The sequence below is a fragment of the Ursus americanus genome, chromosome X, assembly GCF_024610735.1.
Source record: "Ursus americanus isolate L20-20 chromosome X, mUrsAme1.1.p, whole genome shotgun sequence".
In the NCBI taxonomy this organism is placed as follows: Eukaryota; Metazoa; Chordata; class Mammalia; order Carnivora; family Ursidae; genus Ursus; species Ursus americanus.
Genome location: NC_142164.1, coordinates 709422 through 725292, shown reverse-complemented (window position 1 = coordinate 725292; position 15871 = coordinate 709422). Strand labels below are relative to the sequence as shown.

Sequence of the window (15871 nt, the reverse complement as noted above, 5' to 3'; positions counted from 1 at the left end):
TAGAAATGGGACAAGTTAAAATGCCACAGAGATCACTGTTCTTACTGAGATTCAGCTGATGATGCTGTAGTGCTGGACTGTGAATCACTTTGAGAACCAATGGAGATGAGGTATATGAATGAGGAACAGAGTGAGATTGACTGTCCTCAACTATGATACAAACATAAATTCGCCTCCTTTTTCTTCTTTACTAAGTTCTAACCACCAAGCCAATGGGTGTATGAGAAAGAAGAGTGTTTTCTGTCTTTGTCAGATGGTGAAGGATGGGCCTGTTCCGGGGGATTTCTCAGCATCTTTTCACCCAGTGCCTATAATGGGGAACACCTTTTCTAAATATAATTTTTTTAAAGCCCTGCTTGCCCTATGGTATGGAAGGAGTACACTAGAAAATATAAAAATATTTCTTCTTCCCAAGGGCAATTACACCAATTTGTCACTAACAAGTACTTCTGGGAATTGTTCTCCCAAGGTTCTAGGAGTCCCTGAAGCTTCTTGGTTTTCACTCTTCCAACAGTGCTCCCGGTCTCTTCTTGCTGATTTCACCCTGTCTCATGCCCATAGCTTCTGCTCTCTTGCTTTTGTGGATCAAGGTTCCAGAGAGTTCCTTGGGTTGCTTGTCAGGAACTTTGTGGTGAGACGTGCATGAAAAAAGGTGGCAGTGGGGCCAGGTGAGGAGGCTGGGTGCATACCTAGCTATGAAGACTTAAGTCTTAGCAGTTTGCTTTCCCTGGAATCAAGGGACATTCTGTCTCCCTTTTCCTGCTGGGTTGATGAAATGGGCCATCCCCATTTCCCTTGGTCTACAGACTTATGCCTGGGATGCTGCCTCATGTGTATTATGAAAACATGTGTGTTTGAGGCACCTGAGCTTGGAGAGGGGTGCCGAGGTCCATTGGACACTAGGGGAAAGAAGCATACTGGGGAGCTACAGTTGATCAAGCATGAAGAAGAGACAGACAGGATGCATAAGGCAGTTATGGGATTCCTGCTGCAGGTGAGCCGGGAGAACTGGTCTGGGGACCAATGCTGCCGTCCAAGCCAGGCATGGTCCCAGACAGAGCACAGCAGAGACAGCTGCCATTCTATCAATTCCATTCATCCATACTGTCTATGTGTACTGTTTACCTAACCTGAACCAAGAGCTGGCTAGGAGCTGAGGTGTCAGAGAGCTCATGAACACTTTCAGGAGTATCCATAGGAGTTGAATAGAGTTGAATTGATATCCACAGGTGGGAAGTGACCTGGGTCAGGAAATGACAGAACTCTGGAGGCATCTGGGATCACACAGGCAAAGCTGAATGCTGTGTCAATGGTGTACACTTCTAGTTTCACTAGCATGCGTGTGTGTATGTGCAGTGCGGGGGGACATATGTATCATGTGTGTGTAGATATTAGCACGTGCACACAGATACACACACATATGTGTATGTGAAGATCACACTCTCAGTAACCTTGTGCCATGCAGGAGACTGGCCTTTCTTTGTTCCATACCAGCAGCTTCCAACTGAGTTTTCAACAGTACAGAGAATTTTGTGTGTGAACAGTAGATGAATATCTCTCTGAGAGAGAGTGGACTGCTCTCCATCCCAGCAGTTGATGAGAATGGAGAGGGACTTGGAGTATCTTTGAGTAGGACAGCAGCCCCTTCCTGGGATAATGCAGGAGGGAGGGAGACCTATGTGTGGGGTGGCAGCTCCAAGAACGGGAGACTTTTGGCACAGGCATGAGGTGCTCAGGAAGGAAGTGAAGAAAGGCTTCTGGGTGGGGGCTTTAACTTGCACTAGGAATGCCAGCTGGTGTTTCCTCAGGGACTGGGGACTGAGCAAAACTGCTTTCCTGGCAGAGGAACAGGGTAGGGTTGGCACTGAAGAAAGAAGCCCATATGTATGCCCCAGGCTGCTGAGCTGGCCTTGGTCACTCTGTGGCACGCAGCAGGGTTTGGGGTCTGTCCCAGGATGCCAGGGCCATGAGCAGGAGTGGTCTTGTGTTCCCTGCACAGCTGGTCAAGCTGGTCAAGCTTTCCAGATGAGCCCGAAGGAGGAGCCCTGGCCAGAGTATGTCAAGGCCGAGCTTCTAGGTCTCCATCTCAGTGATAAGGCCCTGGCAGCAGCCAAGTGAAAAGCACAGGATGGAAGGAGTGGAGGCTGGGTCAAAGCTAACCACAAGTTCAGGAGGAGCCTGGCGTCTAGGAAGGGGGCACCTGGTAAGGTCACTGGGACCTGAGGCCTGATCCACCCTGTGTCAGGTCCCAAGTCCAACTGTGTCTGTAGTACCCAGACAGGGTTAGTCAAGCTCTGAGCAACTGACTGCTGTGACCAAGCTCACAGACCCCACCATACCAAGGCCATGGTATGATAGAAGAAGATATGTCGTTGGGTGGACTTGGCATTGGGGACTTAGTGGGTTGGTGCCAGAGTGGACAGCTCCAGGTGGGGGTCGAGGGGAAGGGAAAAGGGTTGGTTCTGGCAAACCTGTCATCTTCTTATTTTAGAGTTCTTGCATCTGGTTGAACCTATTGTGCAGGGGACATAGAGGGTTTAACAGACCCTGGGCCTCAGGGGTCCAGCCAGTTCAGCTGACTTTCGACCTCCAGAGATCTGCCCCTCCTCCCCCTTCACAGAGGAAACAGGCCTGCTGGCGGCTGCTTCTGCCTCCGCTGCTGCTCCCACTGCCTTCTCCCCTTCTTCAGAGGAGCTTCATTCTGATGGCCTCCAACACCTGTTTGTGCTTCTAAAGCTTCTTTACCCAAACGCAGAGGACACAGGGTGTGGGCAGTGGGGGCTATATAATAATCCACAAATGTATATTCCCCAGCACAAGCGGTGGGGAGGGGCAGAGGGAGAGGGAGAGAGAGAATCCCAAACAGACTCCACACTGAGCATGGAGCCCAACACGGTGCTCAATCCCACAACCCTACGATCATGACCCAAGCTGAGATCAAGAGTTGGACGCCCAACCAACTGAGCCACCCAGGTGCCCCTATTCCTCAGCTACTTTAACCAGTCCCCTCTACACAGACCTTTTCACTGTTTCTCATCCTTCCGTACTATAAATGGTGCGGCAATGAATATCACGTAATATTTGTTTTTGTCCAATAGAGTTTTATTTTTTTAAAGATTTTATTTATTTATTCGACAGAGATAGAGACAGCCAGCGAGAGAGGGAACACAAGCAGGGGGAGTGGGAGAGGAAGACGCAGGCTCCTAGCGGAGGAGCCTGATGTGGGGCTCGATCCCATAACGCCGGGATCACGCCCTGAGCCGAAGGCAGACGCCCAACCTCTGTGCCACCCAGGCGCCCCCCAATAGAGTTTTAGAAGGGGAATTGTTGGGTCAAAGAGTAAGCCGTCTTTAACCTGTTTGACACACGTTACCAAATTGCACCCCAAAGGTTGTGCCAGTTGTATAGAAAAGTGTCCATTTCCCTACTTCCCTCCTCAAACAGAATGTGCTCAATCTTGTACATCTTTGTAAAACCAAACACATGTAGTAACCAAAATCACATCTCAGTGTTGCTCCACTTTCCTTTTGATGTTAATGTAACTAGACAATAACGTGTGGGACGTTTGGCCAGTGGCATCTCTTCTGAGAACTGTCCATTCATATCCTCTGCCTGTTTTCTATTCGGGACAGTCACATTTCGCATACTGATCGCTAAGTGTTCTTTATGTGTTCAGAATATCAAATCCTTATCATAATGGAAAATACTTTTCCTCCTCCTTGCTTCATTTCAACTTTGCTCAGAAGCATAAGTTAAAAAAAAAGTAAATGCATTTAAGTGATCAGTTTTTTTTCATTGTGATTTCTGGGCTTTGTGCCCTATGAAAAGCTCCACCCACGATAACATTATAGAAATATTCGCTCACAATAGCCTCTACAACTTAAAATTTTTCTTTTTTTTTCTTAAAGATTTTATTTATTCATTCAACAGAGAGAAAGACAGCTAGCGAGAGAGGGAACACAAGCAGAGGGAGCGGGAGAGGAAGAAGCAGGCTCCCAGCGGAAGAGCCTGACGTGGGGCTCCATCCCAGAACGCCGGGATCACGCCCTGAGCCGAAGGCAGACGCTTGACGACTGAGCCACCCAGGCGCCCCAACTTAAAAATTTTCATCTACTGGAAATTTATTTTGGTGCGAAGGATGACATTGGGATCTAACTCCAAAGATTAGCCAGGTGTCCCAATATCATTTACTGAATAATCCATATTTCCCCCACTGAGTTAAAACGTCATCTTTACCAAAATCTAAACCCCCACTTTGATTTAATCTTGCACGTTTGTTCTTCCAGCTAATTTAGGCTGGGTGGTATAGGATGGCCTGTCTGGAGCAATGATCTGAAGGATATGGTAGGGAAAGTTGGGAATGAGATGGGGAAAGAGATACAGAGAGAGAGACGGGGGAGAAAGAGGGAGGAGGAAAGTGAAAGGAAGAGAAGGGAGGGAGGAGGAGAGGAAAAGGGACAGAGGAGAGATAGAGAAACTCTCCTAAGCAGAGGAGACTGGTTTCTTCGGAAATGCTGGAGGAAAGCTCACAGAAGCACCAGCCAGGTGACATTTCAGAGGGATCGGTGGTTCTCCAAGTCTTCCAAACCATCTCTGATACTCTCATGACAACTGTGAGGACACCACTCTTTGGTGCTCTTGCGTTAAGGACAGAGACCCAGGGAGGCTGGAGATCCAGCTGCCACTGCAGTGTAATAACTCTCAGAATCCTTTTCTCAGTTGGGTTTTCTTGACATCTCCACTCTTTGGCTCCATGCACTAAGGGATCCCCCACTTTGCCCATTGCAAGGTAGGAGAGAGGCCAGAAGTTTCCTTCTGGGTCTGGAGGCAAAAATGTCAAGATTGGAGTAGTGGTTCCCAAGCTCTAGGTTACCTGAGACCATCAGAAGTGACTGTCTACCCTATGGTCACCTTTCAAAATGGTTTCATGGTGGGGTGCCCTGCGTGACTCAGTCGGTTGAGCATCTGACTCTTCATCTCAGCTCAGGTCTTGATCTCAGGGTCATGAATTCAAGCCCCATGTTGGGCTCCATGCTGGGGGTGGAGTCTACTTTAAAAAAAATATGTATACATATACTTAAGCAAAAAATAATATATATACACTTGTATAGGCATGGAGTCTACTTAAAAATAATACATATATAATTTATGTATATAAAATTATATGTGTGTGTGCGTGTATGTATGTATAAATTGTTTCACAGCAGCGTGTACCCAAACCCTAGAGTTTGCTTTCAGAGAACACCATGGTCCCAGTTGTCCGCTGGGGACAGCTGGGTTCTCTGCTTCCCTCTCCTGCAATGTGAATGGGAGACTCTTGGCCAATAAATTGCAGATCATCAAATCACCCCACATTTCTTGAGTCTGTTGCTTGAAACCCACCGACTGTTCTCATTAATAGGAGTTGGAGCACTTTGGTTGTAAGTGACAAAACACAGCTCTGGCTGAATGAGGAGGCTCACTGGAGGGGCATGGAGGAGCTCACAGAATGGAAGTTAGGAGCTGAATATCAAAGTGTTGGGAAGGGCGGGAACCAGAGCATCTCTGAGGAATCTCGTTGGCAGGAATTCAGACTGGCTCTCTCCAAGGAGCTGCTCTCAGCGACTCAGCTGCAACCACTTTCCATCTCTGTGTATCTCTGTTCCACTTTCAAATTCCCTGAGAGAGAGAGAGAGAGAGAGAGACTGTGATGGGTGTAGTCTGGGTTACCTTCCCAACCGTGCGGGGATGACAAAGGAGGTTGAGGTTAATGGATTACAGTGGTCTGTCACGTGGACACTGAGGTCTCGGAATGAGGCAGGAATGGGATATAGAAGGGACAGTGAGCTTGCAGCAGAGTCCTCGTAAATGCATGGGGAGAGAATGGTTCCTTTGAGAGATGGCAATGGGCAAGGGGGCTGGACAGCAGGGGCCTCAAGTGGCAAAGTGTTCTTTTTAAATTTTTTCTATGACTTTTTTTACTGTGGTAAAATTTATATAACACGAATTGACCATTTTAAAGTATAAAATTCAGTGCCTATATATAGTTCCAAACATCTTCATCAGTTCTGAAGGAGAACTTGTACCCATTAAGCAGTCGCTTTGCATTCACCCTCTCCCCCACTTCTGGAAGCCATTAATCTGCTTTCTGTTTCTGTAGATTTGCCTCTTCTGGGTATTATGTTTGGAATCATATAATATATGGCCTTTTGTGTTTGGCTTCTTTCACTTAGCATAATGTTTTCAATATTTTCATCCATGTTGCAGGACATATTAGTTCATTAATTTACATGCCTGAATAATATTCCATCTTGTGGCTATACCACATTTTGTTCATCCATTCATCAGTTGATATATACCTGAGTTATCTTCACCTTTTGGCTATTATGAATAGTACTGCTATGAACATTTATGTGCAAGTTTTTATTTGAACACTTGTTAATTCTTTTGGTTATATACCCAGGAGTGGAATTCCTGGTTCATATACTAATGTTCTGTTTAACTTATTAAAAAAATCAACATTATATTTGATGCCAAATCTTTGCTACAATCTTAACCATAAGTGTCTAACTAAATGAAGTGTACAACTTCTCTATCTCTTTTGAGATCATTTGGTATTTGGGGTCCCTTGCATTTCCCCTATGAATTTTTGGATAACTTTTTCCATTTTCTGTAAAAAAGGCCATTGGGAGTGCATTGAGTATGTAGACCACTTTTGGAGTATTTCCATCTTAATATCTTCCAATCCACATACATGGGAAGTCTTTCCATTTACTTAGATATTCTTTAATTTCTTTGAACAATGTTTTGTAGTTTTCAATGTACAAGTCTTAGAACCTCTTGGTTACATTTATTCCTAAGTATTTTCATCTTTTTGTTGTTATTATAGATGCTATTATTTTCCTAATTTCATTTTTGCATTGTTCATTGCTAGCGTATAGTATCACAGCTGATTTTTGTGTGTTGCTCTTGTATCCTGCAACTTTGCTGAATTGGATTAGGTGTAGATTTCTTTTTAATGAATTCCTTAGGATTTTATATATAAGATTAAATAATCTGTAAATAAAGATAATTGTGCTTCTTACATTCCAATTTAGATGCTGTTTCTTTTTTTTTCTTGCCTAATTGCTCTTGCTAGAATTCTCGTACAATGTTGAATAGAAATGATGAAAGTGATTGGGGTGCCTGGGTGGCTCAGTTGGTTAAGTGTCTGCCTTTGGCTCAGGTCTGATCCCAGGGTCCTGGGATCCAGCCCTGAGTAGGAAGCCCGCTTCTCCCTCTCCTTCTGCCCCTCCCCCCTACTTGTGCACGCTCTCTCTCCCTCTCTCTCAAGTAAATAAATAAAATCTTAAAAAAAAAACCCAAATGATGAAAGTGAGTATCCTTGTTTTATCCCTGGTCTTTTTAAGGTATGTGTTTACAACTAGGTATTTCTCTTTGAACATGGCTTTCACTGCATCCCATTAGTTTTGGTATGTTGTTTCTTCATTTTCTTTTTTTTCTTTTTGTTTTTTCATTTTAATTCATCTCAATGTACTTTCTAATTTCTCTTGTGATTTCTTTTTTGATCCATTGCTTATTTAAAAATGTGTTACTTAATTTTTACATATTTGTAAATTTTCCAGTTTTCCTTTTGTTATTGATTTCTAGTTTCATTCTGTTGTGGTTGTGGACTATACTGCGTGATTTCAATCTTTTAAATTTTACTGAGATTTGTTTTGTGGCCTAATGCATGGTCTATCCTGAGAAATGTTTATTGTACACTTGGTTAGAATGTGTATTCTGCTGTCACTGTGTGGTGTATTCTGCATAGGTATGTTAGGTCTAGTTGGTTTATATGTTCACATCCTATGTTACCTTATTGATCTTCTAACTGGTTGTTCTTTTCACTATTGAAAGCAGAGTTTTGAAGTCTCTGACTATTATTGTGGAACTGACTATCTCTCCTTTCAATTCTGTCAATGTTTGCCTCACATATTTTGCAATTTGCTGCTAGGTGTGTGTATGTTTACAATTGTTATATCTTCTTGATGAGTTGACTCTTTTATCATTATATAATGTTCTTCTTTGGTCTCTTATAACAATTTTTGACTTAAAGTCTATTTTATCTAATGTTAGTATGGCTCCCCCAGCTCTCTTTTGCTTATTATTTGCATGGAATATCGTTTTTATTCCTTCACTTTCAACCTGTTTGTGTTTTGGATCTTAAGTATCTTGTAGGGATGCCTGGGTGGCTCAGTCAGTTGAGCATCCAACTCTTGGTTTCAGCTCAGGTCATGATCTCAGCGTTGTGAGATCAAGCCCTGTGTTGGGCTCCACCCTCAGTGGGTAGTCTGCTTCTCTCTCTCTTTCTCTCCCTCTGCCCCTCCTCCCACTCATGCACGCTTTCTCTCTCTAAATAATATTTTTTTAAAATCCTTTTTGCCACTCACTGTTTTTTTTTTTAAGTAGGCTCCATGCCCAGCATGGAGCCCAATGCAGGGCTTGAACTCATGATTCTGAGATCAAGACCTGAACTCAAGACCTGAGCTGAGATCAAGAGTCAGACTTAACAGACTGAGCCACCCAGGCCCCCGGCTACTCTCTGTTTTTAATTGAACCATGTAATCCACTTACATTTAAAGTAGTTACTGATAAGATCTTCCTTTTACTATTTTGCTTTCTTCCCCTATATGTCTTATATCTTTTTTGTTTCTCAATTCCTCCATTACCATCTACTTTTACGTTAGGTATGTATTTTCTAGTTACCCTCTTGATTCCCTTGTAATTTCTTTCACTATATATTTTCTTAGTTCTTACCCTGGGGATCACAATTAACATCTTTACTTACAACGATCTAGTTTGTATTAAAGCCAACTTTGCTTCAGGAGTATACAAAAGGCTGCTTTTATACAGCTCCACCTTTCCCTTTTTATGTTGTTATCGACACAACTTATATCTTTACACATTGTATACCCATTAATGTTGTTTTGTAATTATTGTTTTATAGATTTTTAAAATGATATATGAAAAAGGAGGAGTTAAAACCCCAAATTACATTAATATTGATGTTTATAATTCCCTATATATTTATTTTTAATGATGCTCTTTATTTCTTTGTATGACTTCAAGTTACTGTCTAGTGTCCTTTCATTTCACCCTGAAATACTCCCTTTAGCACTGCCCGTAGGGTAGATCTCCTAGCAATGAATTCTCCCAGACTTAGTTTATTAGGAAATGTCTTAATTTTTTCATTATTGTTTGAAGGATAGCTTTGCTGGATGTAGAATTCTTGGTTGACTTTTTCTCCCCTTTCATTACATTAAATATGTCACCCCAGTGCCTTCTGGTCTCCATGAATTTAATAAGAAATTATCAATCTTATTGAGGATCCCTTATACATGACAAGTTGCTCCTCTTTTGCTGCTTTCAAGATTCTCTCTTTGTGGCTTTTGACAGTTCAATTATAATGTGCCTGGTGTGGGTCTCTTTGTTTTTATCCTGCTCAGAATTCATTGAACTTTTTGAATGTATAGATTCATGTTTTCTTCAAATTTGGGCAATTTTCAGCTATTATTTCTTTAAATAGAAATAGAAATAGACAGTTCATTTTTCTTAATTTTTTTCCTTTCTGCTTCTCAGACTAATTTCAGTTTATGTATCTTCAAGTTCATGGATCGTTTTTTTCTGCCTGTTCAAACCTGCTATTGAAACCTTATCATGAAATATTCCTTTCAATTTTTGTACTTTTTCAGTTCCACATTTTCTATTTGGTTCCTTTTTATAATTTTTATCACTTTGTTGATATTCTCTATTTGTTGATATATTGTTCTGGCTTCCTTTAGCTTTTTGAACATATTGAAGAAAATTAATTTAAAGTCTTTCTGTAGTAAGTCCAATATCTGTGCCTCTTCACAAACAGTTTTTGCTAATTTCTTTTCATCCTGTGAATGGGCCCTATATACTTGTTTCTTTGTTTGTTTGTTTTTGTTGCTTTCTATCATTTGTAGTTGCTTGTTGGTTTGATGGCTTTTCTAAACTATTTTCCAAAAACTATGCTTTATCATGTGTGGTCTCTGAAGTCTCTGTTTTTTTAGCTTTTAGTCAGATAATGGTTTTCCAGAGATTCCCTTAAACACTGGAAGGGGAGAAAAAGGAAATAAATTAAAAAAATAAAATAGTCTCCTGGTCTTTGAAATTTGGCTCTGTGTTGGGGCACTTTTTCAATGTTTAACTGGTCTGTTTATAACTGTGCTTTAGTCTTCATTTTCTATGTTTTTCTGAGTCTAAATATCAGTTGGAAGTAAAAGCTTATAGCATTATCAGGTCTTTTTTGAGCATGCATCAAGCCCTGGGCATGCATATGACTGTCTATATTTTTCCATTATAAGCAGAAGCTTTTCAAAGCCAATCTTCCCACAAGTAACTTTCCCCACTTTTTCCTCCGTGGCATTTGGTGTGTCTATTGTTTGTCCCAGCTGTAATCTTTTGCCCTCAGAGGCAGTGGCTTGTTCATTATTCTTAAGGGATACCTTCTTAGCTACTTTTCTGTCCTGAGAGAGTTCTGGGTTAGGTGAAACAAACGCCAACGCCTGGTGTCAGTCCTTCAGGGAATTTCCATATAGGTCCAAAAGACAAACACAATTCCTTGGGAACAAAGTCTGCTTTCCTCTCTTCTGAGCCTAGTATTACACTGAGATTGTAGGCTGCCATCTTCAAGACTGCTGCTGTGCAAGGCTTAAGTTAAAACACCAGAAAGTTCTGTGTTTAAGTTGCCCTTTTCTTGATTCAACATTTGCTTTATTTATTTGGCTATTTTTGTGAGTTCTGACAACATTGATTCTGACCATTTTTGCTAATTTTTTCACTGTTTCTGTGGAGGAATAGGCCCTTAGAGCTCCTACTTCTGCTGTTTTTGCTGATGTCACTCTTGGGATTTTTAAAACGATATTTTACTTATTTGAGACAGAAAGAGAGAGAGAAGCACAAGGGGGGAGGGACAGAGGGAGAGGGAGAAGCAGACTCCCCACTGAGCAGGGACCCTGACACAGGGCTCCATCTCAGGACCCTAGGAGCATGACCTGAGCCAAAGGCAGACGCTTAACCGACTGAGCCACTTAGGTGCCCCACACTTGGGCTTTTTTTAAAGGAGAAGAAATACTGGGCTGAAAAGTAGCACTGGGAGGGAGGAAAGGTCACTGACCCTACCTCCTAACCCTGAGGTAAACGGGGTGTGAGAAGAAAAGATAGTCTACCTCGGAGAGAGCTGCCAGAAAGCAGTGTCTGTAGGTACGGAGCCAAGCCTCCTTTAAGGCAGAGAGTAGAGGGGATGTTTTGAGAAGACGTTGATTATAAATTAGGAGTTCCAGAGGGCCCAGTGAAGGTTGGAGTCTGAAGGAGAGCTTTGGGTGAGGCAGCTGGGTCGAAGGAAAGGACATCCAGACTCTGGTGCTTTGAGATGACGCTTTCATTCCAGTCCCACTAAGGGTTTTAAAAATCAAGAAATAATGTGAGGTTTTACAAGTGCCATTTTAGCATCCATTAGATTTATAATGTAGTTTTTTCCTTCCATCAATTCTGCATTAGTAGATGTCATAATATCAATCATTCTTATATTCCTATTTGATGCTTTATCCCTCCAATATACCTCTAGACTGGATTTGCATGTATTGAAGATATTTGCCTCGTTATTCTTTTGTGCATATGCTTGTTGTTGCCAGGTTTTGATTTCAGCGTTATGCTGGCTTGAGGCCATGGTGATTCAGTGGTGAAGCAGCCAGATGTCATTCTTTCCCTTGTAAATGTTTAATATTTGAAGAGGGCATTAGTGGGCTGAAAATCTGATGAATTAAAATGATTCTTTCTTAAATGCACCTGGATTAAAAGGATGTGGTTTATTTTTAGGTGGAGATCCATGAAATATTTTTCAGTTTCTTCCATGGCTATTTGCTTACTTATGATCTGACTGTTTTTGAGTCAATATTTTAAGATCAGATTTTACCAAGTTTTCCATTTTATTTGATTTTCTGATTTATGAATGTAGATCTATCTAGTGGAATTACATCACATAAGCATTTAGTCTTTGTGGATTCCACAACATGAACTTGAAAGGAGAGACAAAGATACAAAAACATAACTTCTTTGATATGCCCTTATGTATTACAAGGCTTCATGAGCCCTGAGCCCCTAATTGTGCTTGTGCTTCAAACTTAGTCCATCAGTGAAACATTTTGAAAGGCATATGAACATCCATGGAGCATAGTTTAGAAAACTGATACATGTTCTTTGTTGGAAAAAGATGCAAGTTAAAATCTCACACCCCAGAGATAACCACTATTAGTATTTTGGTGAATACGCTTTCAATGCATTTTTCTGTTAATACATACATATGAATATATGTCTATGTATATATTTATAGAGTATATACATCTGTGTCTAAGTATACACACACACATGCAAACACAGAATTTTGCTTTATGGTCATCACCCAAACCCCTACGTGGGTAAAATTAAAAGGCCCACAAGGATCCAACCAATGCACCTATTGTGACAACTCAACTGCTTTAGTTGCCTCCACCCACTCTCCCCAAACCAGGCCTTACTTTCGGTTCTGTCTTCTCTGCCTGGTCTTTCTTTCCTTCTCAAGAAAGAAGAGGAGCTCCTGATTGAGGTAAGTCACAAGAAGGGCCTCAGCTCACCTGCCCCGCATTCTCTGATAACCAGACAGCCCCACACTTTCTTGCTCTTACTAGCCCAGGTTAGAGTTCCTTCCCAAAGTGTCACAAAGTATGATTTCAGCCAGTGATGAAGGTTGCTGTGCATGCTTTCCCAGATTGCCTCTGCTTTTATTGACAGATGTATTTTCAATGCATATTTATAGAAACCAGAAGGCATGGCAAGAGGCAACCTAACCATCATCTCAGAATTCTTCCTCCTTGGACTGTCAGAGGTGCCCGAGCATCAGCCCCTCCTCTTCAGTCTGTTCCTATCCATGTACCTGGTTGCTGTGGTGGGGAACCTGCTCATCATCCTGGCCATTGGCTCTACTTCTGATCTCCACACCCCCATGTACTTCTTCATAGCCAACCTGTCCTGCGTTGACATCTGCTTCACCTCTGTCACTATACCAAAGATGCTGCTCAATATCCAAACCCAGAGCCAGTCCATCCCCTACGTTGGATGCCTTACTCAGATGTATTTTCTAATCTTGTTTCTAGAACTGGACAATTTCCTCTTGGCAGTGATGGCATATGACAGATTTGTAGCCATATGTCACCCTCTTCATTATACCATAACCATGAGCCCCAAATTCTGTATCACATTGGTGTCTGTGGCTCTGATTATCACAAACATTTATCCTTTGATCCACACCCTCTTGATGGATACACTGTCATTCTGTGCAAGTGTCAAAATTCACCATATTTTCTGTGAACTTTACGCATTGCTAAAGCTTTCCTGTTCAAATATCCACATCAATGAGTTGGTTGTTTACACCCTGGGGAGCCTTATTTTTGTTGCTCCTTTCCTCTTTATTTCCCTTTCCTACATGCACATTTTCTCAGCCATCCTAAGACTTCATTCTTCTCAGAGCAAGCTGAAAGCCTTTTCTACTTGCAGTTCCCACCTTGCTGTGGTGTCATTGTTCTATGGAACTTTATTTGGGGTGTATCTGCGACCTTCTTCTTCCTATACCACTGAAGACTCAGTGGCCACTGTGCTATATGCAGTGGTGGCTCCCATGCTCAACCCCTTCATTTATAGTCTTAGGAATAAGGACATGAAGGGGGCCTTGAGGAACCTCTGCAGTTGGAGAAAGGTCTGGCCTTGGTGACAGCATCTCCTGCTTCTGAACTATGGTGTTGTCTTGTCTTCTCCTCCCATTGATGTGGGAAGGGACAGTCCACATGATGGATCTGATAGGTGTCCAGCTTAGCCCAGATTTCTGCTGTCATCATGTTCACTCACTCCTTCAACCAACCCTCCTTGAGTGACTCGTGTCAGGCTCCAGGTGGACACCTTATTTGTGTGAGGATTTAATTTTCAATTCATTCTATTTCTCCTTTGTGGCCCCTCCTCAAACCTTGTCTGCTTCATGAGTTTTTACTACAGGCCCCCATTAATGGAGTGAATCATAATAAGCCATGGGGCTTCTTGTTTTGTGCTGGGCACCGTTTTGAGGGAGTGCATGTATTTACTCACTTAATCACCAGACAATCTTGTGATGGAGATGCTGTTATTATCCACATTTTCTAGGCGAGGGATGTCATCAGAGAAGCAATGGAATTCTCACCTTCTGCGTATGTAGGAATAATTTGTTGGATGGAAATAAAGCCACCTTTCACTTCTCAAAAGAACAAAATCTGCAATGGAGGCCCTTGCCAGTAGATGACAGTAGATGCATGGATTGTGACTTCATGACACTCACAGAGTTTGTAAGCAAATGGAGAAAGAGATGGGTACCCCTTTGAACTCCTGCGTGGATCGTGGTTTGTCAACACACTTCCCAAACCATAGACTTACTTGCTGACCTCACAAAGAACATTCCTAGATGAAGTGAAAAGAGTGGATTCACCACATTTCTCAACATGTGCATATAACAATAATCACAACAGTGTGGCTGAATGTCTTTTCCAGTGATGGATGTAACAGTAGTCCAACCCATTGTGCTCTGCTTTGTAGCCTCCTCTTGAGAGGTGGGGTCTGTGCCCCCAACCCTTGAATCTGGGCTGGCTTGTGACTGTTTGTACCAACGGAGTACAGCGTAAGTGATGCTGTGTGACTTCCAAGGCTAAGTCATGGAAGGTGGTGCAGCTTCTGGATTGTTCCTTGGACCATGTGCTCTGGAATCTCTGAGCTGCCTGTAAGAAGATGGACTGCCTTGAGGCTGCCATGCTGTGAGAAAGCTAAGCTGCTTGGAGGGGCCATATGGAGGTGCTCTGGTCTACAGAGCCCAGCCTTCCAGTCACCCCAGACAGACTGGAGACATGAGAGTAAGTGAACCCCTCAGAGGATTCTGGCCCCCACTTGCCTGAGTTTTCCCAGCAGAAGCTGAAGACATCATAGAGCAAAGACAACACGTTCCCACTGTGTCCTGCCCCAATTCCCAAGTCCCACAGAATTTGCGTGCACGGTGAATTAATTGGTAGTTCAATTAAGATACAAAGATACAATGCAAGTAGATAAGATTAGGAAGGACAGAGAGGATGAAAAATAAATTTTTAAAATGCAAAGAAATGTTGAATCCAGATAAAATGGGCAATTTTCTAGCACTATGTTAATTTCCAAAACTAAGAGGAAATAGAAAATCTGTTTACATTGAAACCAAAGGGGAAATTCAAATGGTGGCCAAAGATTCAGTCCAAAGAGAAGGAGAAATCAGGTCCAGATTATTTCATCAAAACTTGAAGAAACAGAATATTGCCATGTTATTAAAAAGGTTAAAGAGCACAGAAAAAGATGGCAAGTGTACCAATTCATTCTTTAAAATCAAGATAGCTGACATCAACCTGGAAAAGACCAGCTCATATGAGCATGCACACACATACACATACAGAGAGAAAACAAACAAAGACACAAAACACCTATTAAAAGAATATCACCCTGTGACTTACCACTCACTGTGCCTTTTTTTCCCTTAACACTTATCACTACTTGAAAGTACATATAGAGAAAATTTTTAGTTCCTTTTCCCCTGTCTCCATGAGGTCAGAGATTTTGTCTGTCTTATTCATGTGACATTAGTAGGTGCTCAGGTAATATGGGTTGAATGAAGGACTGAATGAATGTAATTTACACATTATAATTCACTCCATTGGTAGATTGATAAATAAGTATGTGAAGGGTGTATACATCTATTTTAACTGTTTTTTCGTTGTTAATGTAACCAATGCTTCTTGTAGATTATCAACAACAA

The 15871-nt window shown here is 42.0% G+C and overlaps 1 protein-coding gene across 1 annotated transcript; it reads left to right on the top strand.

Annotated features, from left to right (window-relative positions):
• The first annotated feature begins 12850 nt into the window (after positions 1-12850).
• Positions 12851-13789, top strand: LOC123795569 (olfactory receptor 1D2-like). Its single transcript, XM_045802403.1, has one exon. It carries the CDS (start codon positions 12851-12853, stop codon positions 13787-13789), a length of 939 nt encoding a protein of 312 aa, XP_045658359.1.
• The last annotated feature ends 2082 nt before the right edge of the window (positions 13790-15871 follow it).